We start from the raw sequence: 19,786 nt of genomic DNA, 5'->3' as shown, positions 1-19,786 counted from the left end.
GCGCTGCCCTGGAGCTGTGGGAGGCTCGTACTGTGGCTCCCACCCATGGCTGCTGACCCTGGGGTCTCAACCCAGCAGCACGGGGGACTCAAACCCCTGAGGGTCACTGCCATCTCTACAGGCTGCATCACCTTTTTTGCCCCATCCTTCCCCACCTTCTACCCGCTCTTGAACTTTCCCCGGGGCACAGATAAGTGGGGCTGGGTTTACAGCCCTGCGCCCCAGCTGTAAAGCGGGGGTGAAGGTCACCTCCGGGAACGTGACTGTGCTGTCACAGGCAGGTGAGGGATGAGGGACAGCGGGGAGAAGCAGCACACGGGTTCCTGAGGCTGACCTGTCGAGGAGCTTGGGCTCCCTTCCCCGCCCCGGCTTCCCACTGCCAGGAAGGAGGGAGGAAGTGGAAGCTGAATTAATCCCTGCCCCAAGAATAGGATCCAGGTGTCCGCATTTCCTGGCCGGGTTCCCGCTTCCCCCCAGCGTCCTGCTGTCCCCAGCTCCACCACGGGGTCCTGGGCACCGAGATACCCTGGGAAGGAGCCCGCTGTGTGTGGCTGCCTTGTCCCCTGTCCCCAGGGTTGGGGGGAGCTGCCAAGATCCCAGAGACTGCTGAGGACCTGGTGGGGTGTTTTGGGGAAGGGGCCGTGTGTCCTTGGCTGAAGCCGCCCCTTTCTGTGTCGCAGCTGCCCCGGAGCTGCCCGGCCATGGAAGGCACCTCGTCGCCGCTGGACGCCGAGGCCGTCGCAGATCTGGTGCTGCTGGACCCGCTGACGGAGGAGTCGCTGGTCCAGACGCTGCAGGAGCGATTCCGCCGCCACGACATTTATGTGAGCAGTGGGGACAGGGAGGCTTGGGTGCGAGTGGGATATGGGGTCTGGGATGGGGAATGGGAAGGCAGCAGGGTCTGGGATGGGAATGGGATACAGGGTATGGGATGGGGAACGGGAGGGCAGCAGGGTCTGGGATGAGGAGTGGGATATGGGGTCTGGGATGGGGATTGGGAAGGCAGCAGGGTCTGGGATGGGAATGGGATACAGGGTATGGGATGGGGAACGGGAGGGCAGCAGGGTCTGGGATGGGAATGGGATATGGGGTCTGGGATGGGGATTGGGAAGGTTGCAGGCTCTGGGATGGAGAGTGGGATATGGGGTCTGGGATGGGGATTGGGAAGGTTGCAGGGTCTGGGATGAGGAGTGGGTTATGGGGTCTGGGATGGGGAACAGGATACGGGGTATGGGACGGGGAACGGGAAGGCTGCACAGTCTGGGATGGGGAGTGGGATACGGAGTCTGAGATGGGGAACGGGAGGGCAGCAGAGTCTGGGATGGGAATGGGATACAGGGTATGGGATGGGGAACGGGAAGGCTGCAGGGTCTGGGATGAGGAGTGGGTTATGGGGTCTGGGATGGGGAACAGGATACGGGGTCTGGGATGGGAATGGGAAGGCTGCAGGGTCTGGGATGGGGAGTGGGATGTGGGGTATGGGATGGGTATTGGGAAGGTTGCAGGGTCTGGGATGGGGAATGGGATACGGGGTCTGGGATGGGGATTGGGAAATCTGTAGGGTTTGGGATGGGGAATGGGGTCTGGGATGGAAAGAGGATATGAGGTCTGAGATGGGTATTGGGAAGGTTGCGGGGTCTGGGATGGGGAATGGGATACAGGGTCTGGGATGAGGATTGGGAAGGCTGCAGGGTTTGGGATGGGGAATGGGAGAGCTTCAAGGTGAGCAGGATATGGGGTCTGGGATTGGGAGCAGGAGAATTTTGGGGTCCAGGGTAGGAACAGGGTATAGGGCCTGGGATGCAAAGCAAGAGGGCTGCAAGGTCGAGGGTGAGGAATGGGATTTGGGGTCTGGGATGAGGAGAAGGATCTGAGAAGCAGGAGGGCTACAGGGTCTGGGATGGGGAGCAGAGTAGAGTTCTGGGATGGGGAGCAGTATATGAGGTCTTGGATGGGGAGTAGAAGGTCTACATTTTCTGAGATGGGGAGCAGGATCTGGCATCTGGGATGAGGTCAAGGATCTGGGATGGGGGTGGGGAGCACTGGGACGTGGTCTGAGCCCTCCCAGCCCCTCACCCCTGCTGTCCTGCTGTCCTGCAGACATACATTGGGAATGTGGTGATCTCCGTGAACCCATACCAGTCCCTGCCCATCTACACCCCAGAGAAGGTGGAGGAGTATCACAACTGCAGCTTCTTTGCTGTGAAGCCCCACATGTGAGCACGGGGAGGCTGGTGGTGCCCTTGGTCCCCTGGATTGTGCCGAGGGCATCACTCCCAGGCAATCCCAGGGTGTCAGGGTCCAAGGGAATCCACTTGAGGCAACGCCACAGCCACAAGGGGGAGGTCTTGACATTTCCCGGAGCGCCTAGATGACTCCAGCCCCTTCCAACCCCATCTGCCCCCAGCTATGCCATCGCTGATGATGCCTATCGCTCGCTGCGGGACCGGGACAGGGACCAGTGCATCCTCATCACCGGCGAGAGCGGCGCCGGCAAGACAGGTACAGCCAGGGCTGCGAGGGGGGCTCAGGGCACTGCGAGGGGCTGGTGGGGTGAGGGGCACAGCCCCAGCACCCACAGCCCCACATCAGTGACCCCCAGCCCCTCCCTGACAGAGGCCAGCAAGCTGGTGATGTCCTACGTGGCAGCCGTGAGTAGCAAAGGGGAGGAGGTGAACAAGGTGAAGGAGCAGCTCCTGCAGTCCAACCCCGTGCTGGAGGGTGAGTGTCCCACATCCTGAGCCCTGGCTCCTGCATCCCAGACCTGCCAGGGTTCAGCACCGGCCCCCTGACCGCACCATGACCTCCATCCTCTCCCGCAGCCTTTGGAAATGCCAAGACTGTCCGTAATGACAACTCTTCCCGATTCGTGAGTGACCTGCAGAGGGGGCTTGGACCCTGCTGGGGCCACGTGGGCCTTGATGGGGCTGGGAGCACAGAGGCGATGGGGATGTGGGGAGTGGAGCTGCCAGTCCCACCAGGACCCGCTTCCCTGACCCAACCCCTTCCCCCAGGGCAAATACATGGACATTGAGTTCGACTTCAAGGGGGAGCCCCTGGGAGGGGTCATCAGCAACTGTGAGTATCCACCACCCATCCCGGAGGGGTTCCACTCCACAGTCCCCGGTGACACTGACCCCTCCTCGCAGACCTGCTGGAGAAATCCCGCATTGTCCGGCACGTGAAGGGCGAGAGGAACTTCCACATCTTCTACCAGCTCCTGGCTGGGGCTTCACCACAGCTGCTCCGTAGGTCTAGACCCCACAGTGTGGGGGATTGGGAGGTGGAATAGGAGCTGGAGGGGATCATGGCTGAACTGCCGCATCTTCTCCCCTCACCCAGAGCAGCTGAAGCTCCGCCAGGACTGTGGGCACTATGGATACCTGAACCGGGAGAGCTCCAGCCTGCCTGGCATGGATGATGCTGCCAACTTCCAAGCTATGCAGGTACCCATGGGAAGACAGGACTCCCCCCAAAAAAAATCCTGGAGCCCACCCCATCCCCTGAGCTGTAGTGTCCATCCCCAGGATGCCATGAGGATCATCGGCTTCTTGCCCGCCGAGGTGACAGAGCTTCTGGAGGTGACGGCCGTGGTGCTCAAACTGGGCAACATCCAGCTGAGCAGCAGCTTCCAGGCCAGTGGGATGGAGGCCTGCAGCATCACCGAGCCCCAGGGTAGGATGGGGATAGGGATGGGTTAAGAGGGGTGTGGGGACCCCCTCAGCCCCTCCTCAGCTCTGGCATTGCCGTCTTCCCACTCAGAGCTGCGGGAGATCTGCCAGCTGATCGGGCTGGACCCCAGCACGCTGGAGCAGGCGCTGTGCTCCCGCACGGTGAAGGCACGGGATGAGACGGTGCTCACCACCCTCACTGTCCCCCAGGTGAGCAGGACCACCCTCAGCTATGGGGCTGGGGCCCAGCAGCCCCCCATGAGCCAGTCCCAGCCCCTCTCTCCTCTCCGCAGGGCTACTACGGCCGGGACGCGCTGGCCAAGAACATCTACAGCCGCCTCTTTGACTGGCTGGTGAAACGCATCAACACCAGCATCCAGGTGAGCTCCAGGGGGTCCTGGAGTCCCAGCAGGACCCTGGACCCCCACCCCACACAGGGCTCAACACCCCTTTATCTCCCCAGGTAAAGTCAGATGAGCAGAGGAAGGTGATGGGCGTCCTGGACATCTACGGCTTTGAGATCTTCCAGGTGAGGGAAGGAACCACCCGGCCCCGTTCAGGGGGTCAGGAACAGCACTTGAGACATGAGGCAGGGCTGGGGGCTCGGGAAGCACCTGCCATACAGGACCCTTCTCTCGCAGGACAACGGCTTTGAGCAGTTCATCATCAACTACTGCAACGAGAAGCTGCAGCAGATCTTCATCCTGATGACGCTGAAGGAGGAACAGGAGGAATATGTCCGAGAGGTACCTCCAGCCCCTGCCAGAGCACAGCCCCAAGGAGCTTCGGCCCCTCTGGGATGGGGAAGTGCTGGAGACGGCTCAGCCACATGCCCCTCCCCTGCCCTGCTCCCTGCCGAGAGCAGATTCAATGGCAGGAAGGGATTTGGGATCCTCATCCCCGTGGCCGGATGTCCGGTTCCTGCCCCACATCAGCTGGGGGTGTCCATGGGGCAGGATCTGGTTTGTTATCTGTGTGTCTGACCCACATCTACTCCTCAGGGCATCCAGTGGACCCCAGTGGAGTTTTTTGACAACAGCATCATCTGCAACTTGATTGAGAATGTGAGTTGCCCACCCTGTGCTGGGATCTTGGGGTTCCAGCTCCCCCCACAGCCCAAACTGGGATTCTGTGGGGCTGGTTTGGGGTGACACCATCCATCATGACACAGAGCACCAGCGGGATCCTGGCCATGCTGGATGAGGAGTGCCTGCGGCCCGGCGTGGTCAACGAGGACACCTTCCTCACCAAACTCAACCAGCTCTTGGCCACACACAAGCACTATGAGAGCAAGGAGACACAGAATGCCCGGCACGTCACCGACACCACCCTGCCAGCACGCTGCTTCCGCATCCACCACTACGCCGGCAAGGTCTGGCAGTGCCTGCTACTCTTCCCCGTGCCACGCTCCTCTTCCCACAACCCTGATCCTCTTCCCAGTGCCCCAGTCCTCTTCCCAGAACCCTGATCCTCTTCCCAGTGCCATGCTCCTCTTACCAACACTCTGATCCTGTTTCCTGCACCCTGATCCTGTTCCCTGTGCCACACCCCTCTTCCCAGAGCCCCGATCCTCTTCCCAGAGCCCCAATCCTCTTCCCAGAACCCCAATCCTTTTCACAGCACCCTAGTTCTCTTTGCAGCACTCTGGTCCTTTTCACAATGTCCCAGTTCTCCTTGCAGCATCCCAATCCTCTTCTCAGTGCCCTGGTCTTTTCCCCAGCACTCTGGTTCTCTTACCAGTATCCCAGACCTCTTCCCAGCACTTTGGTTCTTTTCCCATCACCCCAGACCTCTTTTCAGCACCCCAGGCTTCTTCCCTGAATCTCAGACCTCCTCCTAGCTCTCTGGACCTCTTCATAGCATCCTGGTCCTTCTCCCGGTGCCCTGGTCCTCTTCTCAGCACCCCAGACCTCTTGCCAGTGCCCTAATCCTCTTCCTCTGGGATGCTCTTCCCAGCATCCCAGTCCTTTTCTCAGCACACCAGTTCTCTTCCCAGCATCCTGGTCCTCCTCCCAGTGCCTCAGTTCTCTTCCCAGAGCCCTGGTTCTCTTCCCAGCTTTGCACAGGAGCTGTGGGGCTGGACTGGGAACAGGCATGGAGATGTTGAACTGTGCCCCACTCCCTGCCCCGGCGCTGACCCCACTGCCCCCTCAGGTGACCTACAACGTGACGGGCTTCATCGAGAAGAACAACGACCTGCTCTTCCGTGACCTGTCGCAGGCCATGTGGGCGGCCCGGCACGAGCTGCTGCGCTCCCTTTTCCCCGAGGGAGACCCCCAGAAAGTCTCCCTCAAGCTGCCACCCACCGCAGGCTTCCAGTTCAAGTCGTCCGTGGCAATGCTGATGAAGAATCTCTACTCCAAGAACCCCAACTACATCAGGTAGAGGCAGAGACCCCCGGCGCAGGGGGCTTTGGTGCCTGTGAGACCCGCTCCCCCCAAACCACCGCTGCGCTCTGCAGGTGCATCAAACCCAACGACACCAAGTCGGCGATGGTGTTCACGCCGGAGCTGGTGCTGGCACAGGTCCGGTACCTGGGGCTGATGGAGAACGTGCGGGTGCGGCGGGCGGGCTACGCCTTCCGCCAGCCCTACGGCCCCTTCCTGCAGCGCTACAAGATGCTCAACCGCCGCACCTGGCCTCGCTGGGATGGTGCGGACAGGTACGGGGCTGGCACGGACCGTGAGGGTCAGGGGGCTGCCAGAGGGTCTCTGACCAGCCTCGTCTCTGCCACGCTGCAGGGAGGGGACCGAGGTGCTGCTGGCAGGTCTGGCGTTCCCCGAGGAGGAGCTGGCGTTTGGCCACACCAAGGTCTTCATCCGCTCGCCACGCACTGTGAGTCTGGGAACGGGGGGGTCTCAGATTGGGGATCCAGACTCGTCCTGGGAGTTCCTGGGTGATGCTACAGCCCTTGGAGCTGCTCGGTGACCCAGCACTTGCCATGGTTGTTCCCCAGCTCTTCGACCTGGAGCGGCAGCGCCAGGAGCGCGTGGCCGAGCTCGCCACCCTCATCCAGAAGGTGTTCCGGGGCTGGCGGTGCCGGACCCAGTACCAGCTGATGCGCAAGAGCCAGATCCTCATCTCTGCCTGGTTCCGTGGCCACAGGGTGAGGACAGGGCAGGTCCTGGCCGTGCTTCCCCTGCCCATCCCTCTGCCCGTGGCTCTTCAAACCCACCCAACTCACCACCCCCTTGTTGCCCCGCAGCAAATGAACCGGTACAAGCAGATGAAGCGGTCGGCACTGATCCTGCAGGCGTATGCACGGGGCTGGAAGGTGAGGGCTGGGCACCTCCAGGGCCACCAACGGGACTGGCCTGGTGTGAGGGAGGAGGGTAGGTGGGGACAGGGGCTCTGTGTGCCCCACGGTGGCACCAGGAGCTCTGTGTGCCCCACAGTGGGACCAGATTCACCCTCATCTCCTCTCCCCGTCTTTCCTCCTTCTCTCCTGCCTCTCCCCTGCCTCTCCCTCTCTCTCCATGTCTGTGTTGGTGTCTCTCCCTCGGGCCCCCTGGGCTCTCACCCCGGCAGTCTCGCCGGCTCCTGCGGGAGCTGAAGTGCCAATGCCGACGTCATGCGGCCGCCACCACCATCGCCGCTCACTGGAGAGGGTACCAGGTAACAGGGCCACACGCCCTCAGGCCACCTCTGTCCTGCTGTCCGTGCCACCGTCTGTGGCACTGTGTCCGTGTATCCCTCCCAGTGTCCGTGTCTGTTATTGTGTCCATGTGTCCGGGCTGTCTGTCTGTCTGCCCACCCCACTCCTGCCCACCCTGTCGGGCTGGAGCCTCTGTCCTCTCCACTGGGGCCAAATAGGGATGGGGACATGTGGGGGATGAGACACCCTTGTCTTTGTGGGGCTGCTGGTGATGTCCAGTGTCCTCACCACCGGTGCTGTCCCCACAGGCACGCAGGACCTACAGGAAGTATTTCCGTTCCAGCGCCAGCATCTGCTTGGCCAACTTCATCTACCGGCGGCTGGTGAGTGGGGCTGGGGGAGAGGGGCCCACGGTGCCTTCCCAACCCCCTGCCCTGGGGCTGGATGCTCCTGTCCTCTCCTGACCCCCTGCTGCACTGTCACCCCCAGGTGCAGAAGTACCTGGTGGGGCTGGCAAAGAACCTCCCGCCGCTGTCGGTGATGGACCGGACCTGGCCCCCGGCGCCATACAGGTTCCTGAATGACACCAACCAGGAGCTGAAGAACATCTTCTACCACTGGAAGGTGGGAGCAGGGGGAGGTGGGGAGAATTCCGGTTGGGATCTTGGTGCGCCAGCTCACCCCAGAGGTCTTTGGCAGCACCAAATCGCCTCCTCCCTCGGCAGTGCAAGAAGTACCGGGACCAGCTGCCGGCGTCGCGCCGGACCCAGCTGCAGGCCAAGCTCTGCGCCAGCGAGCTCTTCAAGGACAAGAAGACCCTCTACCCCAAAAGGTGCCAGGGCAGGGGGCTGGGGGTGCAGGGGAGCTCAGAACAGCAGTGGCTAATGGCCTCGTCCCCAGCCTGCCGCAGCCCTTCCGTGGAGACTACCTGGGGCTGAAGCAGAACCCCAAGTACCAGAAGCTCAATGCCGTGGCCAAGGACAAGCTGGTAATGGCCGACACCGTGAGGAAGGTGAACAGAGCCAATGGAAAGGTGAGCTCCTGCCTCAGCACCGTGCCCTGAACAGTAGGAGGGCACACAGGGCCACTGTGACCCCCTGCCCTCGCTGACCCCCACCCACAGACAGTCCCACGCCTGCTGCTCCTCACCACCGAGCACCTGGTCCTGGCTGACCCCAAGGCCGCCCTGCCCAAGACTGTGCTCACCCTCAGTGACATCCGTGGCGTCTCAGTCACCCGTTTCTCTGACGGCTTCCTGGCCCTGCACCTCAAGGAGGTACCTGGAGAGGGGGGTCCTGGGGACTCAGGGGGTCCCCAGCAGGGCTGACCCCCCGCTTGCCCCACAGGTCTCCACAGTGGGGGCCAAGGGCGACTTCCTGCTCGTCAGTGACCACCTCATCGAGCTGGTCACTCGTCTGCACCAGACCTTCGAGGCTGCCACCGGGCAGGCCCTGCCCCTGCACATCACTGACAGGTGTGGGTGGGGCTTTGGTGGGTGTGGTTATTGGGGGTGTGGCTACACTGGGTGGAGTTGGAAGGGCAGGACTACAATAGGTGGGGCTGTGTGAATGGGGGCACAGAGGGCGTGGCTTCTGTAGGTGGGGCCAGGAGGGTGGGTGTGGGCACTGGAGGGTGGGGCTACAGTGGGTGGGGTTATTGTGGGTGGGACAGGGCGGTGCCCAGGGTGGGGTTGAGATGGGGGTGGAGCCTCCAAGGACAGGGCACCATGTGAGTGCCCTGATTGGCTGCAGCGGAAAAACGCTGAGGAGTGTAGCCAAGGCAGCTCACTGGGCAATGAGGGGATGGGGCGTGTCCCCTTCCCACCTCTCCATCCTGACCCCTCTCCATCCAAACCCCTCCCCTCCATCCTGCCACCACAGGTTCTCCACCCACTTCCCAAAGGGCGACGTGTCCGTCACTGTGGTGGAGTCACCCAAGGCCAGCACTAACGGCCCTGTCTGCAAGAAAAGGGGCAGCAACAAGATGGAGGTCCTGGTGCAATGAGTGGCCCCTCACCCATCACCAGGACCCCCACCTTCACACTGGCACCCCTGACCCCCCCTTGTGTCATCCTTCACCCCTGTGGGTGCTGGCAGCACCCAGGAATCGCTCCAAACCCATTAAAAGGATGCTGAGGTGTCGGTACCAGGGCGGTGTCACCCTGTTACAGGTGGGGTGGGACCTCAGGACACAGCGCCCAAGCTGGGGGGCACAGCCCAGCCCGGTGATCCTGGCCCCTCATCCTGGCCTCCCGCTTTTCCTGACTTTTCCTGGTGCCTGATTGCAGCCAGCGCTCAGCTTGCGGTGATTGGAAAGGCTCCAAATTGTGGCCACTTTTCTCATCAAAGTGGCTCCGAGCTCATGCTGCTACAGAGGCAATTTCTTGGTGGCCGTGGGTGGATCCATGGGAGGTCCCTGTCATCCTTCTGCCTGCACTGGATGTCCTTGTCCCCCTACCCAGGGTCCTCCCACCCTGCTGCAGGATACACATGCAGGGGCTCCTTGCCCGGGCTGGTGCTGCAGCTGCACTTAGGGACAAAGGACACAGAAAATGGGATAGAGGGAAGTCGCTGCACAGCCCCAGTGACACTGCTGCAGCCCAGGACCAGCGGGAGCTCCATCAATCCTGCACCCCCCAGGTGCTTCAGGACCTCCATCAGTCCTACAGTGCCCAGGACTCGGTGGGATGCTGCCAGTCCTCCAGCCCCAAGAATCCTCAGGACCACCATCAGCCCTGCACCCCGCAGGTCCTTCAGGAACTCCATCAGTCCTTCAACCCACAGGGATCCATGGGACCCCTGCCAGACCTGCAGAACCCCTACCAGTCCCCCACAGCCCCCCAGCCCCCTGAACCCTCAGGACTCCCACCAGTCCTGCAGCCTCCACGACCCCACAGCTGCCATGACAGGGTCTCCCCCCTTTTGCTGCCTTTCCCCCCTGCACTCATCGAGCTCTTGGAGAGGGTTTTTATCCTGTCCCCACACATCACTCGCATTACCCTCTGGAGCTGCCAACTCTCCGTCACGTCACCATCAGCACCAGCTCCCAGGTGGGCCCCGGAGCGCAGTTCCTCGTGCGGGGGGAGCGTGTGCGGGCAGCTCCCGCACGTGGGGGGAGCACGTGCGTGTGCACGGTGGCACTTTGGTGGCCTGGCCACGTCTCAGCACCGAGGGCTCCCCGCTCTCCGCCGCGGACTCCGCCACGTCCCACCCATTGCAGGGACCTTCCCCCAGCGAGGGGCGAGAGCCATAAACAAGCCCGGGGCACCGGGGCTCTTCACAGCTGCGTCGCACTTGGCATTGCACAAGTAGGTGTTATTAATTAATTAGACCGTCTCTGGCCAGGCTCCGATTTAATTAACGTTCCCGGCACTGCAGATGCTGCCCTGCCCCGGGCTGTGTTGCCACGTGAGCCGCCGCTGCCGGCCGCCTTCCCGAGGGGCTGCTGCAGCCAGCGGAGCAGTCACCACCGCCTGTTGCTTGGGATGGAGTGGCTGGCTCTCATTTGTTGGCCCAGTCGTTCCCTTTTTCCTTGTGTCCCTCTGCTTTGCCCCAAATTTTCCTCCCCGTCTTCCGCCTTGGCACATCCTGGCGCGGGAGCGTGCAGGCCAGGAGCGCTGCAATGGGGCAGGGTGTGAGAAATGTGTGTGTGTGTGTGTGTGGGCACACCTGGGCTCGTGTGTGCAGGTGAACCCGTGCGTGCATCGCGTGTGCACGGTGAAAGCCTGGCCGATCCCCTCTCCCCGTTGAGACCCCCCAAATCCTGGCTGCAAGAGCCCAGCATCCAGCCAAGACCATCCCTCCATGCGTGTCCCCACACGTGCCAACAGACACGTCGTGATGTCCCCACGATGAGGGGCTTGGGGGCTGCGTGGGCACAGTGCCCGTGTGCTGACCCCCCACCCCGGGTGCCTGCGTGGGCACGCGTGTGTCGCTGTGTGACTCCGCGTGTGCTGTCGGTGTCACGGTGCCTGCGTGGGCGTGAAGCTGCAGGGTGGGGGTGCCACCCTCCCGGCCCCCATTGGCAGCTCTCCTCTTGCCCACCCACGCCGTGCCATGGGCAGAGCCCCTTATTTAGCGCCGTGCAGCAGCCGCTGCCCCGGTACTTCTCCTCCCGGCTGAGCCCGGGCCGGGGGAGCTGCCCACCGCTGCTGCCCACCACCACTGCTGTCCATCATCACTGCCCACCACCGCTGCCCACTGCCGCTGACCACCACCGCTGCCGTCCATCACCAGTGCCCACCACGCCTCGAGGATTCCCTGCTCCACAGCCACCGGCGACGAGGGTCCCTCAGGCCTCGACTCCACCGGAGGGCTGGGCAGGTCTGTGTCCCTGTGTCCTACGGCCCCGGGGGCTTCTCAGGGTGCCGGGGAACTGCTGTGCCCTGTCCTCACCCTGGTTAAAGGACGGGAGAAGGAGGAAGCGGAGGTTGGGACAGCACTGGGGAGGGCACAGGCAGGAGGAGAGATGGGGTGAGGGTGTTGCTTGAGTTTGGGGAGGGTTTGGTGGGGGGCTCTGGAAGCAATTCCGGCTGTGGGCAAGCATATGCGTGCCAGGGAGTGTGTCCGAGGACACGGGTGTGCTGAGATGGGTGAAGGTGCAGGACAGAGCCTGAGCCGTGTCCGTGCCCCACACTCGTGAGTGTTTGCACGGCTCGTGTGTGAGCACACAACCGAGGCACCAGGGGCACGAGTGGGGACACGGCACCTTCGGGGCCACAGCAGGGCCGTGTCCCTCTGCACACCTCGTAACGGGCCTCCCACTCCTGTAATGCACCCCCGGGACACAGCCCCGTCCGAGGGACACCGGCAGCCCGGGAAGCGGCGCGGTCCCTCCTCCGCACAGCCGAGAGGGGGTTCCGCCGCCTCCGGCTCCCCCGGCTCCCGTCTCGCTGATTTCCCTCCCCAGAGCCCGGTTCGGTCCCAGACTCACCCCGAGCCACCTCATCGAGGGCTCGCCAGCTCGGGACAGCCCCGGGCCCCGCCGCTCCGTCGCTGATCACCGTCCTCAGCTCTCCCTGAGGATGAAGAACCGACGGGTGCTGGCGGTGCTGCTCCTCCTGGCGCTGCCGCTCGCCCTCGCTCGTCGCGTCCCCGCCGCGCCACCGGGCCCGGCACAGGTACGACCGTCGTGGGGGAAGCTGCGGGCGGATCCTGGATCCCCGGGAGCTCCTGGACCCCTTCCCACCCGGCTCATCCTCTTCGCTCCCGCAGGGGATGCCCGTCCCGGAGCCGCTGCCGTGGAGCGCCCGCGGCAGCCCCGGGGCCGCCGCCGCCGCCGCGCTGGAGCTGCTGCGGGAGGAGGGCGCCGGTGAGGGGCGGGGGGGACTCGGGTGGGAGGGTGGCTGTCCCCCCGGTCTCCGCTCACCCGCTTCGGTCTCTTCCAGGTCCCCCCGCGGCGCCGCAGAAGAGTAAGTCCCGCCCGGTACCGGCGCCGGTGCCGCCGCCGGTGCCGGTGCCGCTGACCGTCGGTCTCTCCGCAGGAGACATGCACGATTTCTTCGTGGGGCTCATGGGGAAGCGAGCAGCGGAGCCCGGGCGAGCGGCGGGGCGGGGAGGCGGCGGCTCGTCCCCTCGGTGCTCCCCGGGACCCCCGGTTCCCGGCGAGGCTCCGCTGAGGGCGGCCTGAGCCGAGGAACGAGCCCCCCACGCGCGGAGGGGCCCCGGCCGGGTTGTGCCCGGTGTCCCGGGAATGTGCCCGGCGTCCCGGGGACGGTGGGACCGACTGCGGGAACGTCCCGGGAGCCGGCGCCCACCGTGCCGTCGTGGGACCCGCCGGGGACGCGGCCGTTCTGCCCCACGCGCGCGTGTCCGTGCACCCGTGTACACCTGGACGTGCCCCGCTAAACACCCACCCGTGTCTGCGCGGGACACGCGCAAACGGCGTCTCTGTGTCTTGGCTGCGCCTCCGGGACCCGCTCGGGACAGCCCACGGGGGTGGAGCTGCGGGAAAGAGCCCACGGGGGTGGGGATGCGGGGATGAGCCCACGGGACCTGCGGGGCCGGGACTCGTGTGATCTTGGGCTACAGTGACCGTTCCCTTCCCCACAGCAGCCCCCGTAACTGGGGAAGTCCCCGTGCCCCTTCCCGTGTCCGTGTCCCTTCCCGTGTCCGTGCCCCTTCCCGTGTCCGTGTCCCTTCTTGTGTCCATGTGTCTCTGCTCGTCCCCGTGTCCGTGACCGGGTCGGTGTTTGTGCTCCTGCCCATGCCCACGTTCATGTGTCCCTTCCCGTATCTGCGTGCCCTTTTCCCTGCCCCTTCCAGCGTCCCTGTGTCCCATCCCTTGTCCCTTATTGTGTCCGTGTGTCCCGCCCCGTGTCCATGCATCTGTGTCCGTGTCCGTGTGTCCCGCCCCGTGTCTATGTGCTCGTGTCCCTGTGTCCCGCCCCATGTCCCTGTGTCCGTATGTCTGGTCCCATATCCGTGTGTCCCGACCAGTGTCTGGTCCCGAGTCCGTGTGTCCGTATGTCCTTGTGTCCGTGTCCGTGTGTCCCGACCCATGTCCGTGTTTCCATGTGTCCGTATGTCCCTGTGTCCATGTGTCCATGTGTCCCACCCCGTGTCCGTGTGTCCGTGTGTCCATGTGTCCATGTGTCCCACCCCGTGTCCGTGTGTCCCTGTGTCCATGTGTCCATGTGTCCGTGTGTCCATGTGTCCATGTGTCCCTGTGTCCCCGTGTCCGTGTGTCCGGCCCCGGGCCGGTGCCCCCGCTCTGGGTCCTCCACGCCGCTTGGGGGCGCTGCGGGCGGCGGGTCCCGGAAGGCGGCGCGGGCCGGGGCGGGCGCGGGGCGGGTCGGCGCCTTTGTGTGAGCCGGGCCGGGATGGTGCGGGGCGCCGGGCGGGTAAGGAGCGACCCCCGCCCGCGACCCCCGGCCCCCGCAGGGCCCCCGCGCCGCGCCCCCGCCGCCAGCCCCGCGCCGACCTTCTCCTACCTCCCCCCGGGGCGTCCCGCCGCCTTTCGTGGCTGCCCCGGGGCCCGTTCCTGCCCCCCCTCCCCGGGCCCCACGGGGGGACCCCGCCGTTCCCCCGTATCTCCTCCCGTTTCTCCCGGAGCAGCTTCGGGACCCCGCGTCCTCCGGCGGCGCGGAGCCTCCTGCCCGCCCGCGCCCCCCATTCCCGGTGCCCCCCCGGTCCCCCATCCTCTCTGCCGCTCTTTTCCCTCCTGCCCCATCCCCTCCACAGGATCCCCACCCCGCAGGAATTGCCCAGGTGCTTTTCGGGTTGGGGAGCGTTTGCCTTCCAGAGCTTTCCCCGCGGCGTCTCCGTGCTCCACCTCGCCCTCCCCAGCCGCCGGTGGTGTTTCCCCCATCCCTCCGCATCCCGGGGCAGAACAGCCCGTCCTTTGGTTGTCCCCAAAGCCCCGGGGCAGGGGCAGCTCCAGCCTCCTCCAAACTCCCGCTCTTTGCTGCCTTCTTCTGGGCTCGCTCTTCCCTGCCTCAAGGAGGGAAAGGCAGTGAATTAGGAATAGGGGAATTAAGGATAGAGCTCCCTGGGTAAGTTCGTGAAATCCCAAGAACTTTTGGGGCATCCGTGAGCAGGACAGGGGGACAAAGGCAGTGGGACAAGCTGGGAGGACACTGGGGGGAATGGCCAGTGCTGAGGGACAAGTGTGGTGGCAGCTAGGGAATCTGAGAGGTGCCATGGGCTCCATTAGAGCAAACAAGAAATCCCAGGGGAATCCACAAGGCTGGAATGCAGAGAATCCCACCTGGGAGCCTGAAGTCTCCTTGTGGGTACAGGTGGAACCTGAAGCAAAGGAATGAAGTGGCTGCAGCTGGAAGAGACCTAGAGGCGAATTCAACTGGCATGTCCAGCCTGAGTGACATCTCTTTGGAGAGGAGCCTCATCCCCAGCTCAGGAAGAAGGCAGATGTCTGGAACAGGCTCCGGTTGGGTTTCAGAGTCAGCAGGATCTCTGTCCATGCCCCAATAGCAGTGGGACCTTCAGGTTGCCTCTGAGAGTCAGCATCTTTTTGTTTCGACTTTGCTGCTTCGCAAAAGTCGGTCTGTGAGGTGACAAGACAGGTTTAGTCCATCTCCAGCTGAGCTGCTGCTCCATGGCTCCTGAAAAAGGTGGAAAATGACCAGAAATGGTGTTGCTTTGGTGGTTAAATAATATTTTTTTGCGTTTCCCCTCTGCAGAGCCCCTTGCCCTGCCAGTTCCTGCTCCCGCCGCGGATGAAAGCGTGAAGGCCGAGCTGACCAGGAGAAGGGACTCTTAAGCAGCTGCTAAGATGGGCATGAGGATCAAGCTGCACAGCACCAACCACCCCAACAACCTGCTGAAGGAACTCAACAAGTGCCGGCTGTCCGAGACCATGTGTGACGTCACCATCCTGGTGGGCTCCCGCTCCTTTGCCGCGCACAAGGCCGTGCTGGCCTGTGCTGCTGGCTACTTCCAGAACCTCTTCCTCAACACGGGGCTGGACGCTGCCAGGACCTACGTGGTGGATTTCATCACGCCGGCCAACTTCGAGAAGATCCTGAGCTTCGTGTACACCTCGGAGCTCTTCACTGACCTCATCAACGTGGGTGTCATCTACGAGGTGGCGGAGCGGCTGGGCATGGAGGATCTGCTGCAGGCCTGTCACTCCACCTTCCCCGACCTGGAGAGCTCGGCCATCACTAAGCAGCCTGCCCTGTCTGTGGGGGAAGGCCGGGCTGGGCCGCTGAGCAGCGCCTCCTCGGAGCAGAGCCACTCTTTGGGGGACATCCGGAGCGGCGCGGAGCACTTCGGTCCCGAGCGGAATTACCTCCTGCACGGGGACGTGGCGGGCAGCTACAAAGAGGATGACAGGAATCCCGTGGGTGAGGTCAGCCAGGCTCTTCCCCTGATGCACCCACAGCAGCCTCCCAAGACAGAGCAGGAGTCGGATCCGGGGCAGTTCGCTCCAGTCACGGGTTTGGGGGCCCAGCCCGGTGGGAATGTCATGGCACAGACCACCGGCAACTCCTGCCCTCAGTACAAGGCCCAGAGCAATGGTGATTACAGCAAGGGTGGCTTCTTCCCCACTGACCCCTCCCTGGATGTCTCCACGGGGAGCAATTCCTGCCCCAGCAACAGCGACCACTCCAAAGAGCAGGGATTCGAGCAGATGGATGAGCTCCAGCTGGAGGATTTGGGAGAGGCCGAGCTGCATTTTGAGGATGCTGGAGAAGAGTTGGTCCCATCCGAGGAAGTGATTGAGCTCAGCGATGACAGCGAGGAGGAACTGGCCTTTGAGAGTGACAGCCGGGACAGCAAAGCCATGCCCTGCCAGGTGTGCAAGAAGGTGCTGGAGCCCAACATCCAGCTGATCCGCCAGCATGCCAGGGACCATGTCGACCTGCTCACCGGGAACTGCAAAGTCTGCGAGACCCACTTCCAGGACCGCAACTCCAGGGTCACTCACGTGCTGTCCCACATCGGCATCTTCCTCTTCTCCTGCGACATGTGCGAGACCAAGTTCTTCACCCAGTGGCAGCTGACTCTGCACCGGCGGGACGGTGTCTTCGACAACAATGTCATTGTCCACCCCAGTGACCCCCTGCCGGGGAAAGTGGCCGTGTTTGGGGGAGGGCCCGGCCCCGAGCTGGCCTGTGCCGCCTGCGGGAAACCTTTGGCCAAAGATTTCCACACGGTCCGGAACCACCTGCTGGAGCACGTGAACCTGAAGAGCCAGACGTGCGGCGTGTGCGACCAGCGGCACCTGAGCCTCTGCAGCCTGATGTGGCACACCCTGTCCCACCTGGGCATCTCCGTCTTCTCCTGCTCCGTGTGCGCCAGCAGCTTCGTGGACCGGCAGCTCCTGGAGAAGCACCTGGCCGTGCACCAGCACGTGGAGGAGGCTCTTTTCCAGTGCCACTTCTGCAGCCAGAGCTTCAAGCTGGAAGCCGCCTATCGCTACCACGTCAGCCAGCACAAATGCGGGGGCAGCCTGGACATCCGGGCGGGATTTGGGGAGCGCCTGCAGCCTCAGGGGCTGCCCAAGAGGAAGCTGCCCGAGGAGTTCCTGAGCGAAGAGCTGGCTCTGCAGAACCAACCGGGCAACAGCAAGTACAGCTGCAAGGTGTGCGGCAAGAGGTTCGCCCACACCAGCGAGTTCAACTACCACCGGCGCATCCACACCGGGGAGAAGCCGTACCAGTGCAAGGTGTGCCACAAGTTCTTCCGCGGGCGCTCCACCATCAAGTGCCACCTGCGGACGCACTCGGGGGCCCTGATGTACCGCTGCACGGTGTGCGGCCACTACAGCTCCACGCTCAACCTCATGAGCAAGCACATAGGGGTGCACAAGGGCAGCCTGCCGCCGGACTTCACCATCGAACAGACTTTCATGTACATCATCCATTCCAAAGAGGCCGAGAAAAACACGGATAGCTGATGGGGCACGGGCCGGCGGAGGAGGGAGCGAGTGTTAGTGGCGGAAGCCGTGGAGGGAAAGGAAAAAAAGAAAAAAAAAAAAGAAGAAGAAAAAAGAAGTTGTTTCGTTTTATTTAATGGTCAGGCATCATGGATGGAGTTCTTTTTTTTTGGTTTTGGTTTAATTTGGTTTGGTTTTTTTGGGTTTTTTTTGAGGAAGCCTTGCTAGGGCTTTTTAGATTGGTGGCGTTGTACAAATTAACAGCACGTGAGGTACATCACTGTTTCAAGGAGTCTGTCGTGTTTACTTACCTCTGGTCCTGTTAGAGGCCATCGAGTTCTGTGCTTTTAGCATTTCTCACTAGTTTTTGAGTCTAGATTCTATTTTATTTTGTTTTGTACCTTTTAGCCCACTTGACCAGGCTAACCCTGAGCTTGTCCACAAACTGATGCTGCTAAGATTTTCACACCTGACCTCAGTGGAGAGGGACAGAGCCAGAGCAGGTGCTGGACTCGAAGGAAAGGAAGCAAAAAGGAAAAAAAAAAAAGAAAAAAGACATTCTGGGCATCCCTGGTGTCCTGCTGCTACTGCCAGGAGATGGGCAAAGTGCGCTCTGGGATTGGCCATTGCTGTGTTGCTGAGGAGAGGAGCAGGAAGCACCTGAGTGTGTAAACAAGGAGGAATCCCAGCAGGAAACCAGGAGCAGGGGATTCACAGATTCCCAGGTCGTGTTTTCTCTGCTGTGGCTGGGACTCGCTCATGCCCTGAGACCTGGAGGAGGAGATGAAGAAAGAGCCACACGACCTCCCTGCAGAGCCTGTGGCCGTGTGAGCACAGAGATCTCCAGTAGCGGACTGGAGAGGGAGGGGAGGCAGGTCCATGCTCCCTGGGAGGTGATTTGTGGTGGCCACGGAGAGCCTGGAGTCTCCTGGCTCTGCTCTGCCCCAGCCTCACGCTGTGCCCCAGGCAGACGAGTCAGGAGGAAGCTTTTGCCTTAACTCCCTGGAAGGAGGAGGGACCTTTCTCCTGCCGAAGGGATCCCCCTTCCCACACCTGGATCGCCACATCCCGGACACGTTCCGGTGGCAAATGTGTGTGTGGTTGGAGTGATGGGAGTTTGTTCATGGAGTGAGAGCCACGGTGATGGTTTGGCCTCTCTGGCTGCGTGCTGGGCACTTCTGACCACTCCCCTGGGTGTGGGGGACCCTCCTGGGCACGGGTGGCTCTCCCCCTCTATGTTTCGGTGCCCCTTGGTGCAGGAGGCTCTTCTGGGCATGGGGAATTCTCCTGGACACGTGTTGGGCTCTCCTTGGCACAGGGAGCTCTCCTGGGCACAGGAAGGTCTCTTGACCCTGTGTCAGGTCCACCTCAGCATGGGGGACTCTCCTGGTCACTCCTGGGGGTCTCTCCTGGCCACCCCAGGCCAGGTCAGCTGGTGCCAACAGCATTAACACTGGGAAAGGCACGGATAAGCTTCTCCCCATGTTACCCTGCTGTGGGGCAAGAGGTGGGGAGGAACAGCCATTTCCAAGCTGGGACTGCCCTCGGGTAACTCATTCTACCTCACAAACATGGAAGTGCCCGGGGCTCTCCAGCCTCGGTGGTCGTGGATCGGCTCCTGCGCTTCTGTCAAGTTTTACTGTTACTAAAACTAAACTAAACTAAACTTAAACTAGTGATTTGCAAACCCTGGAAATTCACCCCGCTGCCCCCTCCCTGCGAAGGGACACCCAGGAAGGGACCCCCCACCCAGGAAGGGACACCCAGGAAGGGCCATCCTGCAGTGGGGGCTGGATTTGGAGTGCTCAGAGTGCTCGTGGGTCTCTCTTCTGGCTCCGTCGTGGCCTTGGGCAAGTCGCTTCACCTCTTTGCCTCAGTTTCCTCATCTGTAAAATGAGGGTGGTACCTCCCGTGGTACCGACCTACCTCCAGGAGCAGGGAGAGTGTCTGGAGCCTGGCTTTGGAGGAGGGGAGGCACCAGAGCCAAGGTCAGCTCTGGGTTGGCCTGGCTGCTGCATCTCTGAGTTCTGAACCTTGTGGCCTCGTGGTCCTGAGATCACTGTGGAGCTGTGTCGAGCCGTGTTAGGTTTTACAAGAGCAAGGGTGATTTTGGGAATGGTGTGGTGCTCTGGGAAGTGTGGGAGCTTCTCTGTGGGCTCCTCTGAGCTGCTCTCTGTGT

The 19,786-nt window shown here is 62.6% G+C and overlaps 3 protein-coding genes across 4 annotated transcripts; all 3 read left to right on the top strand.

Moving 5' to 3' along the window:
* Positions 1-701: 701 nt before the first annotated feature.
* Positions 702-9,414, top strand: MYO1A (myosin IA). The gene is made up of 28 exons (XM_066337469.1): positions 702-824; positions 2,101-2,216; positions 2,408-2,502; positions 2,617-2,721; positions 2,823-2,869; positions 3,015-3,078; positions 3,150-3,248; positions 3,343-3,446; positions 3,528-3,675; positions 3,763-3,881; positions 3,965-4,051; positions 4,135-4,200; positions 4,313-4,417; positions 4,673-4,735; positions 4,843-5,043; positions 5,826-6,052; positions 6,133-6,333; positions 6,413-6,506; positions 6,628-6,777; positions 6,877-6,945; positions 7,200-7,286; positions 7,575-7,649; positions 7,756-7,890; positions 7,992-8,098; positions 8,167-8,299; positions 8,390-8,542; positions 8,613-8,740; positions 9,147-9,414. Exons 1-28 carry the CDS (start codon positions 702-704, stop codon positions 9,268-9,270), a joined length of 3,225 nt encoding a protein of 1,074 aa, XP_066193566.1. The 3' UTR covers positions 9,271-9,414.
* A 2,055-nt stretch (positions 9,415-11,469) lies between these two features.
* On the top strand, positions 11,470-12,950 carry TAC3 (tachykinin precursor 3). Its single transcript, XM_066337471.1, has 5 exons — positions 11,470-11,588; positions 12,175-12,385; positions 12,480-12,576; positions 12,653-12,676; positions 12,749-12,950. The coding sequence occupies exons 2-5, from the start codon at positions 12,290-12,292 to the stop codon at positions 12,892-12,894; spliced, it is 363 nt and encodes a 120-aa protein (XP_066193568.1). The 5' UTR covers positions 11,470-11,588; positions 12,175-12,289; the 3' UTR covers positions 12,895-12,950.
* A 1,089-nt stretch (positions 12,951-14,039) lies between these two features.
* ZBTB39 (zinc finger and BTB domain containing 39) lies at positions 14,040-18,068 on the top strand. 2 transcript variants are annotated; one of them, XM_066337445.1, is made up of 2 exons: positions 14,040-14,107; positions 15,407-18,068. In XM_066337445.1, exon 2 carries the CDS (start codon positions 15,499-15,501, stop codon positions 17,626-17,628), a length of 2,130 nt encoding a protein of 709 aa, XP_066193542.1. In that variant the 5' UTR covers positions 14,040-14,107; positions 15,407-15,498; the 3' UTR covers positions 17,629-18,068. The 2 variants fall into 2 exon arrangements, with proteins under 2 accessions (XP_066193542.1, XP_066193543.1); XM_066337446.1 differs by lacking the exon at positions 14,040-14,107 and adding an exon at positions 14,700-14,758.
* Positions 18,069-19,786: the final 1,718 nt, after the last annotated feature.

The sequence above is a fragment of the Sylvia atricapilla genome, chromosome 29 (assembly GCF_009819655.1).
Source record: "Sylvia atricapilla isolate bSylAtr1 chromosome 29, bSylAtr1.pri, whole genome shotgun sequence".
Classification (NCBI taxonomy): Eukaryota; Metazoa; Chordata; class Aves; order Passeriformes; family Sylviidae; genus Sylvia; species Sylvia atricapilla.
Note: the sequence above shows the minus strand (reverse complement) of the source record. Positions and strands in the feature narration are given on the sequence as shown.

What these genes read in the sequence shown, in the direction of transcription:
- MYO1A (XM_066337469.1), top strand. Translation starts at nt 702, where the DNA reads ATGGAAGGCACCTCGTCGCCGCTGGACGCCGAGGCCGTCGCAGATCTG. An exon ending in GCATCAACACCAGCATCCAG is followed by an intron (nt 4,052 to 4,134) that starts GTGAGCTCCAGG and finishes TTATCTCCCCAG; the next exon opens with GTAAAGTCAGATGAGCAGAG. An exon ending in TGAACAGAGCCAATGGAAAG is followed by an intron (nt 8,300 to 8,389) that starts GTGAGCTCCTGC and finishes CCCCACCCACAG; the next exon opens with ACAGTCCCACGCCTGCTGCT.
- TAC3 (XM_066337471.1), top strand. Translation starts at nt 12,290, where the DNA reads ATGAAGAACCGACGGGTGCTGGCGGTGCTGCTCCTCCTGGCGCTGCCG. An exon ending in CGCCACCGGGCCCGGCACAG is followed by an intron (nt 12,386 to 12,479) that starts GTACGACCGTCG and finishes TCGCTCCCGCAG; the next exon opens with GGGATGCCCGTCCCGGAGCC. An exon ending in GCTGCGGGAGGAGGGCGCCG is followed by an intron (nt 12,577 to 12,652) that starts GTGAGGGGCGGG and finishes GGTCTCTTCCAG; the next exon opens with GTCCCCCCGCGGCGCCGCAG.
- ZBTB39 (XM_066337445.1), top strand. Translation starts at nt 15,499, where the DNA reads ATGGGCATGAGGATCAAGCTGCACAGCACCAACCACCCCAACAACCTG.